The sequence below is a fragment of the Girardinichthys multiradiatus genome, chromosome 12 (genome assembly GCF_021462225.1).
Source record: "Girardinichthys multiradiatus isolate DD_20200921_A chromosome 12, DD_fGirMul_XY1, whole genome shotgun sequence".
NCBI classification, from domain to species: Eukaryota; Metazoa; Chordata; class Actinopteri; order Cyprinodontiformes; family Goodeidae; genus Girardinichthys; species Girardinichthys multiradiatus.
The window spans coordinates 34,256,022-34,271,828 of record NC_061805.1 but is presented as its reverse complement, the minus strand read 5'-3'; the positions used below and the strand labels follow the sequence as shown (position 1 = coordinate 34,271,828).

At 39.0% G+C, this 15,807-nt stretch overlaps 1 protein-coding gene across 1 annotated transcript; it reads left to right on the top strand.

The window, feature by feature from the left end:
• Positions 1-5,820: 5,820 nt before the first annotated feature.
• Positions 5,821-15,515, top strand: tent2 (terminal nucleotidyltransferase 2). The gene is made up of 15 exons (XM_047380230.1): positions 5,821-5,944; positions 6,263-6,417; positions 8,577-8,675; positions 8,790-9,033; positions 9,129-9,243; positions 9,332-9,420; positions 9,517-9,574; positions 10,930-10,996; positions 11,083-11,159; positions 11,255-11,383; positions 11,470-11,513; positions 11,684-11,820; positions 13,050-13,141; positions 14,332-14,411; positions 14,505-15,515. The coding sequence occupies exons 1-15, from the start codon at positions 5,876-5,878 to the stop codon at positions 14,589-14,591; spliced, it is 1,542 nt and encodes a 513-aa protein (XP_047236186.1). The 5' UTR covers positions 5,821-5,875; the 3' UTR covers positions 14,592-15,515.
• The last annotated feature ends 292 nt before the right edge of the window (positions 15,516-15,807 follow it).

The following is a 15,807-nucleotide window of genomic DNA, read 5'->3' as shown; positions in this document are numbered from 1 at the left end:
TTGTGGTATTTTAACCGTTCAACTTTCACAATATTCAGCCCTTTCAGGACATTCCGGCTATGACTTTTGGTATTTATACCTTTTATACTTTTTAAAATATTCAGCTTTTTATGGGTTTTTTTTTTTTTTTTTTTTTTTGTTCCCATTGAAATGAATGGAAAACGACACAAATTCCACTAAAACTTCACTGTTTTTGCCATTTAACTATATCTGCAAACTAACAGTATTAACAGTTTTCAGTCAACACGCTCCAAAGCAACGCAAAGTCAACACACCCTGAATAGGAAACCTAAATATCTGAGCAAAAAAATCATTAAAGTCACATGTTTTCGAATCGCTGCCTCTCGTAAACCGTTCAAGTTAGAGACATGAGCCTTGTGCAGATTTATCTTCAGACCTTGCTGACGCTCACAGTGAAGGAATTTTTTTTTTTTTTGATACCTTTTATTGCTTTGTCATAAAAAAGGTTTGTTTAGGAGTACCAAATCTGTCCTTCTCAAAACTGCTTGACATTGAAAAAATTCCAAATTATCCACTTTTCTACACTGTCATATCTCCTACATGGATTTATGTAGACACACGAAAATCTCCAGGATTGTTCACCGATCACTGCTGGTACCTACGGTCCAAGAAAATATTGGGATACCTTTTATCATTTTCTCGTGAAGCAGGTTTGTTTGAGAGTGAAAAATTCACCTTCACTCGGGTTAAAAATTGTCAAAATGATCCACTTTTTCACAGGGTCACACCTCCCAGACAGATTTTTGTAGAAACTTGAGAAGCTCCATGATTGTTCAGCAAGGCCTGCTGATTCATACGGTGCATGAATCAAATCGATAGCCCTTAAAGTTTCCGAGTTATTAGACGTTGTTCAAGAGCATGTTCAGGCATTTTTATCTTTTTCTCAATTTTTCCCTTTCTTTTCACCTAGTGTTGTGCCTTTATTATTATATTTTCAATAAAAAAGTGTTAATATTCTCGTTCCCCTGTCCTTTCCCTTACGGTTTCCGAGTTATGGGCGGTAGTTCGGGAGCATGCGCCTCCATGTTAAAAGCCCAGGCCAGGGGGAGACGATAGTGAGGTGCTGCAGGTGTCACGTTACACTGACGCTCTTTGCTGATTGGCTGATTCATTCCTCACTGTTTTATTTATAGCTTTGTGTATCTCCTACTGTAGATGTCTGCCTTTCTTCTCTTCCTGTCTCCTACTCAGACACACACACACACATCCATGGATTAATATCTTTTTGAGGACTTTGCATTGACTTCCATTCAATTTCATTCGTTTCTATGGCCTAAACCTGAACCGACCCCCTAACCCTTTGACCATCTTCACAGGAAGCAACTACATGGCGGCCATTTTGTGTCGAGTTCTTTAACAGCATGTACTGCTGTTCCAACAGCTAGACAACAGTGATTAAATTTAAAAGGCAATTTCATAGACTTTTGCATATAGGCTGTTAGCACATCAGAACCTGGAACAATAAACTCCATCAGAACCAAGAGAAAATCTCCATCAGAACCAGTTGGGAACCTTCCATCAGAACCACATCCAAAAACGTCAATTAGAACCAGAAATAAATCTCTATCAGAACCTGGTACAAACCTCCATCTGAACCAGTTCCAAAGTCTATAAGAACCAGGTCAAACCTGTCAGAACCAGGAAGAAAACTCCGCCAGAACCAGGTCCAAATCTCCTTCAGAATCAGTAGGACCCTTCTATCAGAACCAGGTCCAACATTCATCAGAACCAGACCCAAACTCCATCAGAACCAGGAGGAATTCTTCATCAGAACCAGTTAGTAACCCTCCACCAGAACCAGGAAAAACTCTCCATCAGAACCAGGTCCAAATTCTATCAGAGCCAAGGAGAAACATTCATCAGAACCAGATCTAAACTCCATCAGAACCTGGTACAAATCTTCATCAGAACCATGTACAAAACTCCATCTGAAATACTAATTCTGGTTATAATATAGATAACCCTCTAATATAATCTGAAAAGACTGTGTTGTCACCTCTCATGGTTTTGGAGAAATAAATTCCTGAAAGTGGAACAAATGCATATAATGGTTGAGCATTTTGAGGTACATTGAGTTGTGTATTTCTCCAAAACTGTACAGTAAAATATAAAATATTTATTCTTTTACATAAAACATGAATGTGAAAGTTGTAAAAATGTAATTAATATAAATGTTCTGTAGGTTACTTTTCTGTTTTCCTCTTATTTTCTCAACCGTCGCCTGGATCGGCGCCCTTTCTGCTCCATTACCGTAATGCGCCTTGTATGCGCGACGCTAATCTTTAAGAGAGAGCTAGTGTCGGCTGGCGTGACCGCGTATTTCTGACTGTCGGCTCACTTGACCGCAGTTTTCTTCTATACAGTTGATGTCTCCTCACTGAAGCGACGCTACAAGCCCTGCAGTTCGAGCAGAAGTTCAGAGGTTTTGCAAATAACTTTTTTCTCTTTGCGAGAAAAAATGAGTAATTTTAATCAAAAAACGTTTTTTCAAACAATTTTGTTTTTCCTCCCCAAAATAAAATATTCCATAAAAAAAAAAAAATAATTGTTACAACTCTGAAAGTTTTGGTCACAACTTAATATTTTTTGATTGAGATTAGTGTTTTTTTGATTGAGATTCGTTTTTTGTTTGATTGAATAATATTGAGACAAATTTACCTCCATACTCTTCCAACACCTGAACAAGAGTGAATAATTTTAAAGGGCAATTTCATAGATTTTTAAATATAGGCTGTAGTAAGCATTACCATTTTAGCTAATTTTAGCTTATACATTGCTTTTTGCATAGTAGATGGGGTAAATTAATATCAGCCTTCATGCTAGTGATAGCCAATATGCTAATGTTAGCATATTGTGGGGAGTGGTGGCCTAGTGGTTAGAACAGGAGGTTTGATGGAGGTTTTGTGTTCCAGAGGGGACACAAGGGGCCAGGTTCATATCTCACAGATTGCCAGTCTGGGTCCCTGAGCAAGACCCTTAGCCCCAGAATGTTCCCTGGGTGCCGCACAATGGCAGCCCACTGCTCCCTATAAGGGATGGGTTAAACGCAGAGGACAAATTTTGTTGTAATGTACATGTGCAATGACCAATAAAGATGATTATTATTATTATGATTATTATTATTTTAGCTTCTCTTTCTCCTCTCTTCTCTCTTAGCTGAAGAACACTTTTATCCTTTTTTGGGCAATTTCTTGTTTGTTTTTGTGTTTCTTCAGCGTATTTGTTGTTAGTTCATTCTTTTTCTGAATTTTCTGCCATTGTTTATATTTTTTAGCAGTGACTTCAACTTCTTAGTCTATATTTTTGCTTCAGTCTATGCTCTTTCAGCTCATCTATGGGCAGCTCTTTCCTGCTTTTTAAATGTTTTTTGTCAGCTGTTGTATTTCAACAACTATTTCAAGTAGTTTTGTGGTAACTTCACCTTTGATCACGTTTTTTTCACGTTTGATTCTGTTGATAATTTGTGACTCCATAGGTGCTTCCTTTTACTCTGTAGGGGTTCGTTGCATTTGTTCGTGTAGCTAGAAAAGTTCTTTTTTGGCTTATGAAGTTTCTTCTGCATCGTTTTTGTTTCTTTGGATTTTCGGTCTTGCTGTGTCTTGCATTATTACAGGGGCTTGCAAAAGTACTTTTTCTCACTTGTAACTTCATGTTACAATGACAAAGTCTTTTCTAGCCTCTAGAATGTTTTTCTCACATGATTGCCCTCCATTTAGCGTCATCCTTCTTACCATTAACCCTGACCTGTTGAAGAAAAGCATTCCTACAGGATAATACTGCCATCACCGTGTTTCACCGTGGGGATGGGATGTCCAGGGTGATGTGCAATGTTAGTTTTAGAATAGATTACCTCCATACATATATGTGCGGTGTCCCCTACATGGCTTGTGGCAAACTATGTCTGCTATGTTCCTTGGTCTTCATGATGCTGTTAGTTTACTAATGTTTTCTAACAAACCTCAGAAGCTTTCAAAGGACATCTATGATTATATTATTATTACAGAAGTGAGGGGAATTTTATCTGGAAGTGTCAGAGTAGAAGCTCCTTGATGTGGGCCACATTTGTTTTACAGTTATTCTATTTGTAAGCCTTGATTTTCTTTCTCCGGTGACAAATGTTGCATCTTTTAACATTTTATCACAAAGGATGAAAACATTTTTTTTATTAAATTCAAGTTTATGGCAAATGAATTTTGAGAGATGTCATCAATGTAGACTTGTCACCCTTTGAATAACTGCTGCAACTCAAAATCCATTGTAGTAAACATGAGGGCCATCTACTTCCCTACATAAATTATTTTCAATATTTTAGAAAACAGAAATTTGAATAAGGCAGAGGAGAGCCAGACAGCAGAACTGGAAGCTAAACGCCCAGAGGAGGGTAGATCATCATTCAGAGCAAGATGATCACCTTCTTTGTGTGTTATTTTCTAATCTACAGAGACCTTTAGGAGCTTGGTGTGCAGAAAAACACTGATCATAACATCCAAAAGCAAATGCCCAACAGTGCTTTCAACAACACATACTTGATCACACTTTGGAAAATTAAATGTCAGAGTGTGGGGTCCACACTTGGAGGCAGCCATTAATGGAAAGAAGAAAATACCAATTTAATCTAAAATAAATAAACCTGTTTATTGTGATTATTGTATTTTATTTTAAGATCCATTAGGTTCAATACTGGTTAAAAAAAAAACTATCATATTACCCAATCTGTCAAATGTATGTACCAACATGATTTAGACCAATAAACCATAACTCAACACATAATAAATGTAGTCAGTACCAAACCTTTGTTTACTGTGCTGGAAAATAAATGTGATTGTTAGTCGTGTCTGTGACGTCTTTTGTGCATTTACTGACTAGAGGAACTTTATGAAGTGTGGGAGGAACTTTTAAATAGACAATGGAGGATAGATAAGCTGACAGCAGCCATGGTGATTTTGTTGAACTTATCTGATTCAAGGCCCACATGCAAATCAAACCAATTTGTATATTTTCAGAATATATCTCTATTATCTTAAACAATATTTTAACTGGTATACACAGACAGTCCTGTAAGGCTGTGCATAAAAATGATTTCACTCAGTTATATTAGTGACTGTAAACTGGAGCTCGTAGGCTGCAAGTTCATTTTATCCTTTCCACAAACTTTCTGGCCCAGTTCTGAAAGGGTTACTGACGACAGCTTATAGCCAATTGATATTATATATATAGCCATTATAAACCCAGTTAACCCATGGACAATCCTTTTTGTTGCCAATGTTTCAGCCTATTATCTTCCCATGTATGCATCATGAGTAAATGTTGACTGGATACTAATCATAAAATTTCACTAGCTGTCTTTATTGAAATTAAAAGTCTTGCATTGTGTTGTGAGATCATTGCCAGATCTGAGCTCTAAGTTCAGAGGCATCATAATCGCTCGATGTCTGTTAAATGTCCAGCTACCAATATGTAAAAATACATTATTCAAATACGGTTTTTGGTGCTGCTTTTAATACAATTCATTTGTCTAACTCCAAACCTTTTCGTCAGTTGTTTCTATCAAACTTCTTTACAGCATTTAGCATGTATTATATTCTTTAAAATATTTTTTAAATATTATTTACTTACAGTGGTTCCCAAGCCATAGCAAAAGTGTCAAAAAAGGTTATAAAGTTAAGTTGAGCAACAACACCTCTGGAAAATAATAATCGTCATTTATTTATAAAAGCAAAAACAATCCTCACTCTTGAGCACATTTTGTTAACGAACCATCCATATCCCTGTTTAGCATTTTTCAATTTAGTTTTTGGGTGAATTTTTCCTTTAATGAAAATAAGCACACGTCTCCTTTAAATGCGGTTCTGCTATGTCACGAAATCAATGCGGAAGTGATTACGCTGAGAGTCATCCTTACTTTTGTTTACATGAAATTTGGGTAAGTGTTACAGAAAGTATGAGTTTATTTTGGAGCAAATGTTTTACGACGTTTAGTGACAGGTCCGCATTAATGCACTCCTTGTTTAAAATCTCAGAATAAATCTCTTTTATTTATTGCTAAATGATGGTTATCTATGGTTAACTTTAGCCAGCTAAAACCGTTAGCTTCTTAAATCCCGGGCGGCGGAAAGTTTCGATTTACTTGGTTACTCTTCCAGCCGTTTTCAGGGATTTTAGCACATTCGACATTTACGGGCTGTTCTTCAACCTCACTTGATTCCGTTGGACTGTTTTGTTTTTCCCCCTGAAAAATCAGCAAAGTTTATGTTGGAGCTTAGTGGAGTTCCTGGGCATGTTTTACGGCAATAAGATTCCGACGCGGCGGTCTGGCTACGGTAACGAGCCGTACCCTCCGCCACGAGACCCCGGGTGCTATGACTACCACCACGGAGGACCGGAAGCTGCTAACAGGTGAGTCCAACGAAGAAGGACGCTGAACAGGTGTATAGTACAGGTCCTTCTCAAAATATTAGCATATTGTGATAAAGTTCATTATTTTCCATAATGTCATGATGAAAATTTAACATTCATATATTTTAGATTCATTGCACACGAACTGAAATATTTCAGGTCTTTTATTGTCTTAATACGGATGATTTTGGCATACAGCTCATGAAAACTCAAAATTCCTATCTCACAAAATTAGCATATTTCATCCGACCAATAAAAGAAAAGTGTTTTTAATACAAAAAACGTCAACCTTCAAATAATCATGTACAGTTATGCACTCAATACTTGGTCGGGAATCCTTTGGCAGAAATGACTGCTTCAATGCGGCGTGGCATGGAGGCAATCAGCCTGTGGCACTGCTGAGGTCTTATGGAGGTCCAGGATGCTTCGATAGCGGCCTTTAGCTCATCCAGAGTGTTGGGTCTTGAGTCTCTCAACGTTCTCTTCACAATATCCCACAGATTCTCTATGGGGTTCAGGTCAGGAGAGTTGGCAGGCCAATTGAACACAATGATACCATGGTCAGTAAACCATTTACCAGTGGTTTTGGCACTGTGAGCAGGTGCCAGGTCGTGCTGAAAAATGAAATCTTCATCTCCATAAAGCTTTTCAGCAGATGGAAGCATGAAGTGCTCCAAAATCTCCTGATAGCTAGCTGCATTGACCCTGCCCTTGATAAAACACAGTGGACCAACACCAGCAGCTGACACGGCACCCAGACCATCACTGACTGTGGGTACTTGACACTGGACTTCTGGCATTTTGGCATTTCCTTCTCCCCAGTCTTCCTCCAGACTCTGGCACCTTGATTTCCGAATGACATGCAGAATTTGCTTTCATCCGAAAAAGTACTTTGGACTACTGAGCAACAGTCCAGTGCTGCTTCTCTGTAGCCCAGGTCTGGGGAATGCGGCACCTGTAGCCCATTTCCTGCACACGCCTGTGCACGGTGGCTCTGGATGTTTCTACTCCAGACTCAGTCCACTGCTTCCGCAGGTCCCCCAAGGTCTGGAATCGGCCCTTCTCCACAATCTTCCTCAGGGTCCGGTCACCTCTTCTCGTTGTGCAGCGTTTTCTGCCACACTTTTTCCTTCCCACAGACTTCCCACTGAGGTGCCTTGATACAGCACTCTGGGAACAGCCTATTCGTTCAGAAATTTCTTTCTGTGTCTTACCCTCTTGCTTGAGGGTGTCAATAGTGGCCTTCTGGACAGCAGTCAGGTCGGCAGTCTTACCCATGATTGGGGTTTTGAGTGATGAACCAGGCTGGGAGTTTTAAAGGCCTCAGGAATCTTTTGCAGGTGTTTAGAGTTAACTCGTTGATTCAGATGATTAGGTTCATAGCTCGTTTAGAGACCCTTTTAATGATATGCTAATTTTGTGAGATAGGAATTTTGGGTTTTCATGAGCTGTATGCCAAAATCATCCGTATTAAGACAATAAAAGACCTGAAATATTTCAGTTAGTGTGCAATGAATCTAAAATATATGAATGTTAAATTTTCATCATGACATTATGGAAAATAATTAACTTTATCACAATATGCTAATATTTTGAGAAGGACCTGTATATTAGCGAGGTCAGTAAAGAAATGTGAAATCTCACTTTGATTTGTTTCTTCTCGTTTTAGGGCTTCCCCGAGTAAACTGTTCATTGTTTAATAAACAACAACAATTCTCAAATATGAATATTGGCTGTTTAAATAGAATAAAAAACAATACATGAAGGCAAAGAGAGAATATAATTTTTTTTAGCGCTCAAACTACAAAACGGGACAATTTCCTAAAATTTTTCCCTTTACTTAATTTCTGCCAAAAGGCAACAAAAAGACTAGGTTTTAAAATGCCAACATTTACTTCTAAAGAGCGTGGGATTAGGAGCTCGTTCATACTCAGAAATGTAATTTTTTGTTTATCAAAAGTATCAGATGTTTCTGTCTGTGGGTGTGTTTGTTTTTGTTGGTTTTTTTTGTCACCAGAGACGGAGAAAACAACCGAGACAAAACAAAATGACACATTTTTACCCTGATCTCTCACTCGTACAGTAAATGGTTACTTGTTACAATTATTTTTAATGGTCTGAATATGAATTTGTTCGTATTTGTTTTTTGTTTCTTTCAGCTTTAACTTTCCGAACATAGAGAGTCTGTCTCCTTATGAATGGAAGCCTCCACCTGCAGCCGCTCCTCCACACACAGCCAGTACAACCAGTGGGCGCAAGTAAGTAACGCTTTGTCTAGAACTGAGTGATCTCTGTCCATGCTCACTTCTGTTTAATGAATGTTTGACTTTACCCAATCAAAATGTGCTTCTTGATCATATCGACCTTTGCAGGAGGCACCGGAACGACTACAGTACTTATGCTGTCAAACGCCAACGAGTTGACCATTTGCCTCAGCCATCAGCAGCCTCGCCTCTAAGATGGGCTGCTCATCCTGACCAAGCAGTGGGAGAGTCGTCCAGATCAGCCCTCATGGGGTTTGATCCCTTTTATCCCAATCCGCTCCACTTTCTGAACACACAGGTGCTCTCTGTTCCGGAAAGCTTTACGAGGATTCAGAACTACGTCAAGGACAAGGTGGGCCTGATCTTTGTAATGTCTGGAGAAGATTACGTACAGATATTATTTGTTTCAATAAGTGTTGTGCGTTTTAATATATGTTGTGCGTTCAGCTGAGTAGTCAGATGGTGGAGCTGTTTGAGGCTTGTCAGCAACAACCTTCAGATCTGGACAGAAAAGAGGCGTGTCGAGCACGGCTGCAAGATGACATACAGAAAATATTTCCAGGTTAGGATCAAACGGATTTAATTGTATTCCTGGTACCTTGTTGTTTTTTTTTTTGTGTTTTTTTTATTATTAAGTGTGTTTCTCTCAGCGGCACGGCTTTACCTGACTGGATCTTCTATGAACGGGTTGGGTTGCCGGAGCAGTGATGCTGACGTCTGTCTTGTGATTAAAGGAAATGTACGTTTGGATCGTCCTGCGCTGTTCTTTTTGATACAAATGACAACCATTTACACTGATTTTCTTACAAATAATCTGTGCTGTTGCCTGTTTCAGAAACGCCCCAATCCAGTTGATGTCCTTTCTCAGCTCCAGAGGGCTTTCAGACCACTCGGTAAGTGATTTAAAAATCGAAAAAATTTGACTTTTTTTTTTATTTTTTAAACCAGCCAGTCCTTTTTCTTCTGTAATCTTATTTACCTTCTTTTTCCGGTGCCTTGCAAAAATATTTAACTTTTTCACATTTTGTTAGGATACAGCCACAAGACTTTCTGTTATAGAACAGCAAGCAGTGCAGGCATGTGTAGTGGAGAAGAAGACGCATGGTTTTACAAATAAAATGTGAAAGGTGGTGTACTGTTGTATTCACCATCCCTTTGCTTTGTTACCCCTTAATAAAATCCAGCGTGACCAACCACCTTCAGAAGTCATCTAAATGGTAAATGGAGTCCATCTGCATGCAGTTTATTATGTGAAGCCCTTAACGGTTTTTCAGAGAACATTAGAGAACAAACAGCAAGGTACACAGCTGACTGATCAGACATAAAGCTGCGGAGAGGTTTAAAGTAGGGCTATTTAACAATATCCTAAGCTTTGACCATCTTATAAGAGGGTTTATTCAAGCCAACATCCGAAAATGGAAAGAGTGTGGCAAATCTGCAAACCTACCAAAAGGCAGCGGTCCATAGCTGTTTTCCACAAGCCATGTAGGGGACACATCAAACATGTGGAAGATGGTCTTCTGGTCAAATTAGACAAAGAAAAGCAACTTTTTCTTTGCCTATGTGCCAAAAGATGTGTGTGACTCTGCACATCCCTCTAAACACAGAATACCCATTGTGAAACATGGGGTTGGCAGCATCATGCTGTGAGGATGCCTTCCTGCAGTAGGGACAGAGAAGCTGGCCAGAGTTGATGGCAAGATGGATGGAGTTAAAAAGAGGACAATTCTAGAGGAAGACCCAGAAAAGAATTGAGACTGAGCAGAGGTTCACCATCCATCAGGAACAAACCAAGGCGCTAGATCAACACATGCATGTGTTAGAAAGACCCAGTTAAGTGCCTAATTAAACAAATCTGTGGCAAGACATGGACATTAGTGAACACAGATGTTAACAAACCAATCTGAGTGAGCAAGAGGAAAGTGCAGTCTCAAGGTGTGTAAAACCAGGATGAGACATACCTTCAAAGCTAGCAGCTGTAACTGCCCTGAAAGACAAAGTATTGACTCGGGGGGGAGGGGGACTGAATAAAAAGGCATATTATATTTGTCAGAGTTTCACTTGTAAAAAATATTGAATAACCCTGCATGAATGTTTTTGCAACAAGTTGAATACTTTTACCATTTGTTTTCTTATAAGTGTCCACTAGGGGGAGCTGCTTACCATGTTTAAAGTAATTTCAGGTTTTCAGAAAATTAGCATCTGTGAGTCTCATGATGGATATTTTGTCTCATATGTGTTTTTGTAGCATATGTTGAGAGGATTCAACTGATAAGAGCTAAAGTCCCCATCCTCAAGTTCAGAGAGAGAGCCAGGTAGGAGCCTCGGTTATTTAAGCTTAAGTTTTTTCACAGTTTACTATTAAATGAGTTTATGTCCCTCCCAATCTTCCCAACATCAGTTATCTGGAGTTTGATCTGAATATCAACAACACAGTGGGCATCAGAAACACATTCCTCTTGAGAAGTTACGCTTACGGTGGGTGAAATGGTCAGCCAGGCCTTTATTTGCGGCCATCTTTAATTCTGACTGGGAAACTGTTTGACCAGCTGTGTCTGCGCTGCCTCCTTCAGCCGATGTCAGGATTAGGCCCATGGTCCTCGTTGTGAAGAAGTGGGCGCGGCACAACCAGATCAACGACGCCAGCAAGGGAACGCTGAGCAGCTACACGCTGGTGCTGATGGTCCTTCACTATCTCCAGAGTCAGTGAGGCAACACATGCAGAAAAAGCTGTCTTTATTCCCATCTTTTAAGGGCTGTCTTAACTTATGTGTCGTTTTCTTATCAGCTCTTAGAGAACCTGTCCTCCCATCTCTTCAAAGGGCTCACCCTGTAAGTGTGTTGAACAGTTTTTTTGCTTCTTCTTCAGCTTTTGAACATAGAAAATTCATATTAATTAAAAGATGAATTTAAGTGACATTATTTACACCTAAAGTGACTGTTTAGTTGGATTATGGCTAGGTTTTAACTGTGATCCTTTTGTCCTGCAACATGATTTTTAGGAGAGTTTTAATCCCTCCATGGACATAGACAAGGTCCCAGATGGACCCAAAAACATTCCTCCCTACACATCAAGAAACCAGTCCTCTTTGGGCGAGCTGCTGCTGGGCTTTCTCCGATACTATGCCACAGAGTTCAGGTATCGGCGTGGAAGTAGGGCGCATGGGTCCGTGCTCATTTTCTCTTTCCTGTTCCTCATCCCGTCCTTCATCTCTTCCTGCCAACTTTTTCTCCCCTCTCGAGTCTTCCGTCTGTCCTCACCTTCCTGCATCCTCCTCTCTGGTTTTATGTTACTGGCTGAGGGGCAACAGCAGGTGGGACCTTTGGCCTTACACAGCACTAACATGACATACACGATCCCTGTATTTGCAGAATGTGCCAAGCCACGTTTGAATAGTTGCACTAAAAACCCGTTACATGACCACACATTGATTGATATTTGTACAGGATCAGAACAAGCAACATGCTAATTGGTTGTATGCTTTTTATATAGAACCCTCCATATTTATTGGCCCACAGCATCACAGATCCTCCACTATTAACAGTGAGCATCAGTTGTTTTCTACAAATTAATCCGGTGTTTCTCAACAAACCCACCAGAACCATGCAGGACTGTGCAGAAAGGTCCGTTTTAGTCTCATTTGGGGATCTATCTTTAAATCTTTTTGTTTTTGTTTCTAATCCATTAATCCTAATCCAGCCTTGTTTGTCACTGTTCCAGTTGTTTTAAACCTTTGAATTATTTAGGTGAGTAGATTCCTGTATCCATTTCATGGCTTATTAACATCAACACACATTTTCCTCACTTGAAGGGTATGTTCCCTTGTCTTTCCAATCTCAGAGACTGTCTTAACGAATACGGTCTCTGTGACCTTTTGATATTTACACCCCAGGGACGCAGGAAGTTATGGAGAACTGATGAAGGTCCTAGAAACTCTGATTAGCTCAAAGTTTGGTAAACTTTTAACAAAATGCTTCACTAACATTTATGTTTTAAGAAAAATTGTTACACTGGTGATTCCGACACAGTTGTCTCTTAACATCGGACATTTTCCCCACCGAATAAATTCATTCAAATTTAAGGTTGGATTTTTCTAACGTTTTCAGTGTGAGATTATACTGCTGCAGTAGTAAATTAATTTAGTTTTAAGTCTTATTTTAAGCACATTCTGTTATCAGATCACTGCCATGGAGCCTATAACAGGCACAGTAAATGTTTTATTTTCATACAGCTAGAAGAAAGTGAACCTGGAGAGTTTGACCCTCTGCAAACTTTCTGGTCTATCAAACGGTGCCGAAATGATGGCCGTGGCCGCGGTGCCAGACCAGCTCTAAGTAACAACAGTGTCCTGACTTATTGTGTTACAGCTGGGATAAACAAGTGATCTCTGTGCGCAACGCCACAACTCTGCCCAAGACCAATTCTCAAGAGTGGAGAAACAAGTTCATATGTGTGGAAGGTAAACATTTATGTGGACCCACACATTCTGTTTGGGTCTCTGCTTTATGATTCCTAAAATCATGACCAAAGATTAATATCAAAACTAAAACTTTATTTCTGATGTTTCACAGGTGGAAATATTTAACCAAGGTTAAAATACAAAATCTAATGGATCGTATTAAGCTGTTAACCACACAGAGCTGAACTTTGGAAACTTTCCTTGTCAATTTCCTGTGCACGGTTTTAGCATTTAGAAGAAAATTTACTTCAGTACTTCAATAAAAAAATGAAACTTGATTATACTATCCACATATAACAATATATTTCAAGTGTTTATTTCTGTTAACTTTGATGGGTATATCGTATAGGTAATGAAAACCCAGAATTTGGTTTTTCAGAAAATTTGAATAAATCAGCTGAGCATATAAAAAGATTTCTGAATACAGAAATATTATATTATGGCTAACACAATCATGGGGAAGACTGCTGACATGACAGTTGTCAAGACGGGTAAAACCACAACAGGTCATTGCTGGAGAGGCTGGCTGTTCACTGTGTTGTATCCAAGCACATTTATAGAAAGTTGTGTGGAAGGAAAACATTTGGTGGAAGAAAATAGGTTAGACACATGGCGCCACACACAGTGCTTTAAATTAAAGGGACATACTATAGTGGGAATATTTTATCTTTTTAACAATTGCTTCTATTTTTCTATTTTACATAAATTATTTAAATTATTAAAGCCTTGAGCAGATAGCTTGATTCTGATTCTGATATGCCCCAACTGTAAGTTGTAATTGTAAGAAGTAACAGAAATAAATGCTAGAAATGTTTCACTGTGTGCAATGAATCTATGAGTTTTAACATTTTGAATTGACTGAAATAAATGAACTATTTGATGATCATTTATTGGGAGAAACCTGTAGTTTTGAATTCAACTGAAGAGACACAATGATCAAATATTATGCGTGAAACTTGATCAGATTTTTATTAAAGTGTGTAAATATTCATTATGTCATCTGATTGTGGGAGACCTTAGTTTTGATGCATTTATGAATAAAAAACAAATCGAATTATTCCATATCTGATCTGCAGATCACCGATCAGAGCCGATTAGCTTTCATATTTGAAACATTAACATGTGTTAGTTTCCAAGCATCACCATGAGATATGTGGGGGTTTTTATACTACAAAAAATCTTTGTTTCAGAGCCATTCGAGAGGACTAATGTTGCCAGAGCTGTCCACGAGAAGCTGAAGTTTGATGCCATTAAAGCTCGGTTTGCTGAGGTAGATAACAGTTCCCAGGACTTCTTCAGTTCTCTGTTCAACAGCACACGCAGGTCTTGTTCCTAATCCTGTCTCCCATCTCTGTCTGCGCAGTCATGCCGGATACTGCACGTAAGGAAGGACCTGAACTCCATCCTTCCTTTCAGAACCATCATCAGTAAGGAGTCAACGAGGAGATGAGCTGACTGGCCTTTCCCCACAAACAATGAAAGACATTGAGGAGCTTCAGCGGCTCCCAGCTGAACAGACTCAGAGGGGAGGAGGTGGAGGGCTAAATGCTCTTCATGTTTGAGTCTGATTAAAAATACTGAACTCACTGCTGAATGTTTTTGCTGCCACATTCCTACTACTGTCATCACAGCAGGAAGATAATAAACATTATTTGCGGCGGTAAACCAGAGGATTTGAATGCAACATCCAGTTACTGAAGACAGCGAGTCAGAGCAGAACAATGCAAGATTTTATTTTTAAGAGCTGCTACGTGGTCTTCTTGTCCTTGCCTGGGTAGAAACGATATCTTCTCCCATGAAAGAAGAATTAAATGGAACTGACAGCATTAAGGTTTATAAATCTTTTCTCCTCTGAGCTTATCTTCTGTTAGCAGCATTTCTCCACAGCGTCCTTTCTGATGATTTATTCACATCTGCAGCATACGACTTTCTAGAAGTTAGCGACGTCAAAGCCCTGTTTCTATTTTCATAGGTCAATGTCGACAGCATCGTTTCTTCTTCTCTCCTGCTGCATTATGAAAATCTGCGTTTTCTCACCATCTGACTCCTGAGCTCCTCAGTGATGTTTGGGGTAAAACGAGCATAATGAGGTTACCACTTGAACTGGATTTCTGGATTTTACTGTTCTTCAGCTCATCGCTCTTCGTGTATGTTGTCTCTCTTCAGCTGTTGTCAAGGCTTCTAGTCTCAGCTACTTACTAGATTTATTTGGGTAAACTGTAGGCGTAAGTTTCATTTTACATGGATTTACAATATACAGTTTTTTGTTTGCTTTTTGTTTTTGCCCTGGATTTCTATTTTTCTGAGCTCTTTTTGTACATTTTGTTCTTTACGGAATTTAATTATTTAAAAAAAATAAATCTCTCAAGCTGTATGAGTATTTTTTTTTTTTTTTATAAACACAACTAAATTATTGACTATGCTAGTAGAAATGCCAAAACATCATTCAGTTCTAAACTTTTTTTAGTTCTCTATTTGATAAATCAGTGTATTGGACTACAGGTACATCTAAAGAATTCTGAATATTGTGAAAAAGTTTAATATTGGACCCTAATCAGCTAATTAACCCTTACACCTACAAAGGTTTCCTGAGCCTCTAGAAGGTCGCTTGGTCTGGGTCAGTAGCTGACACAACCATGGAGAAGCCTGCTGTCTTGACTGATGTC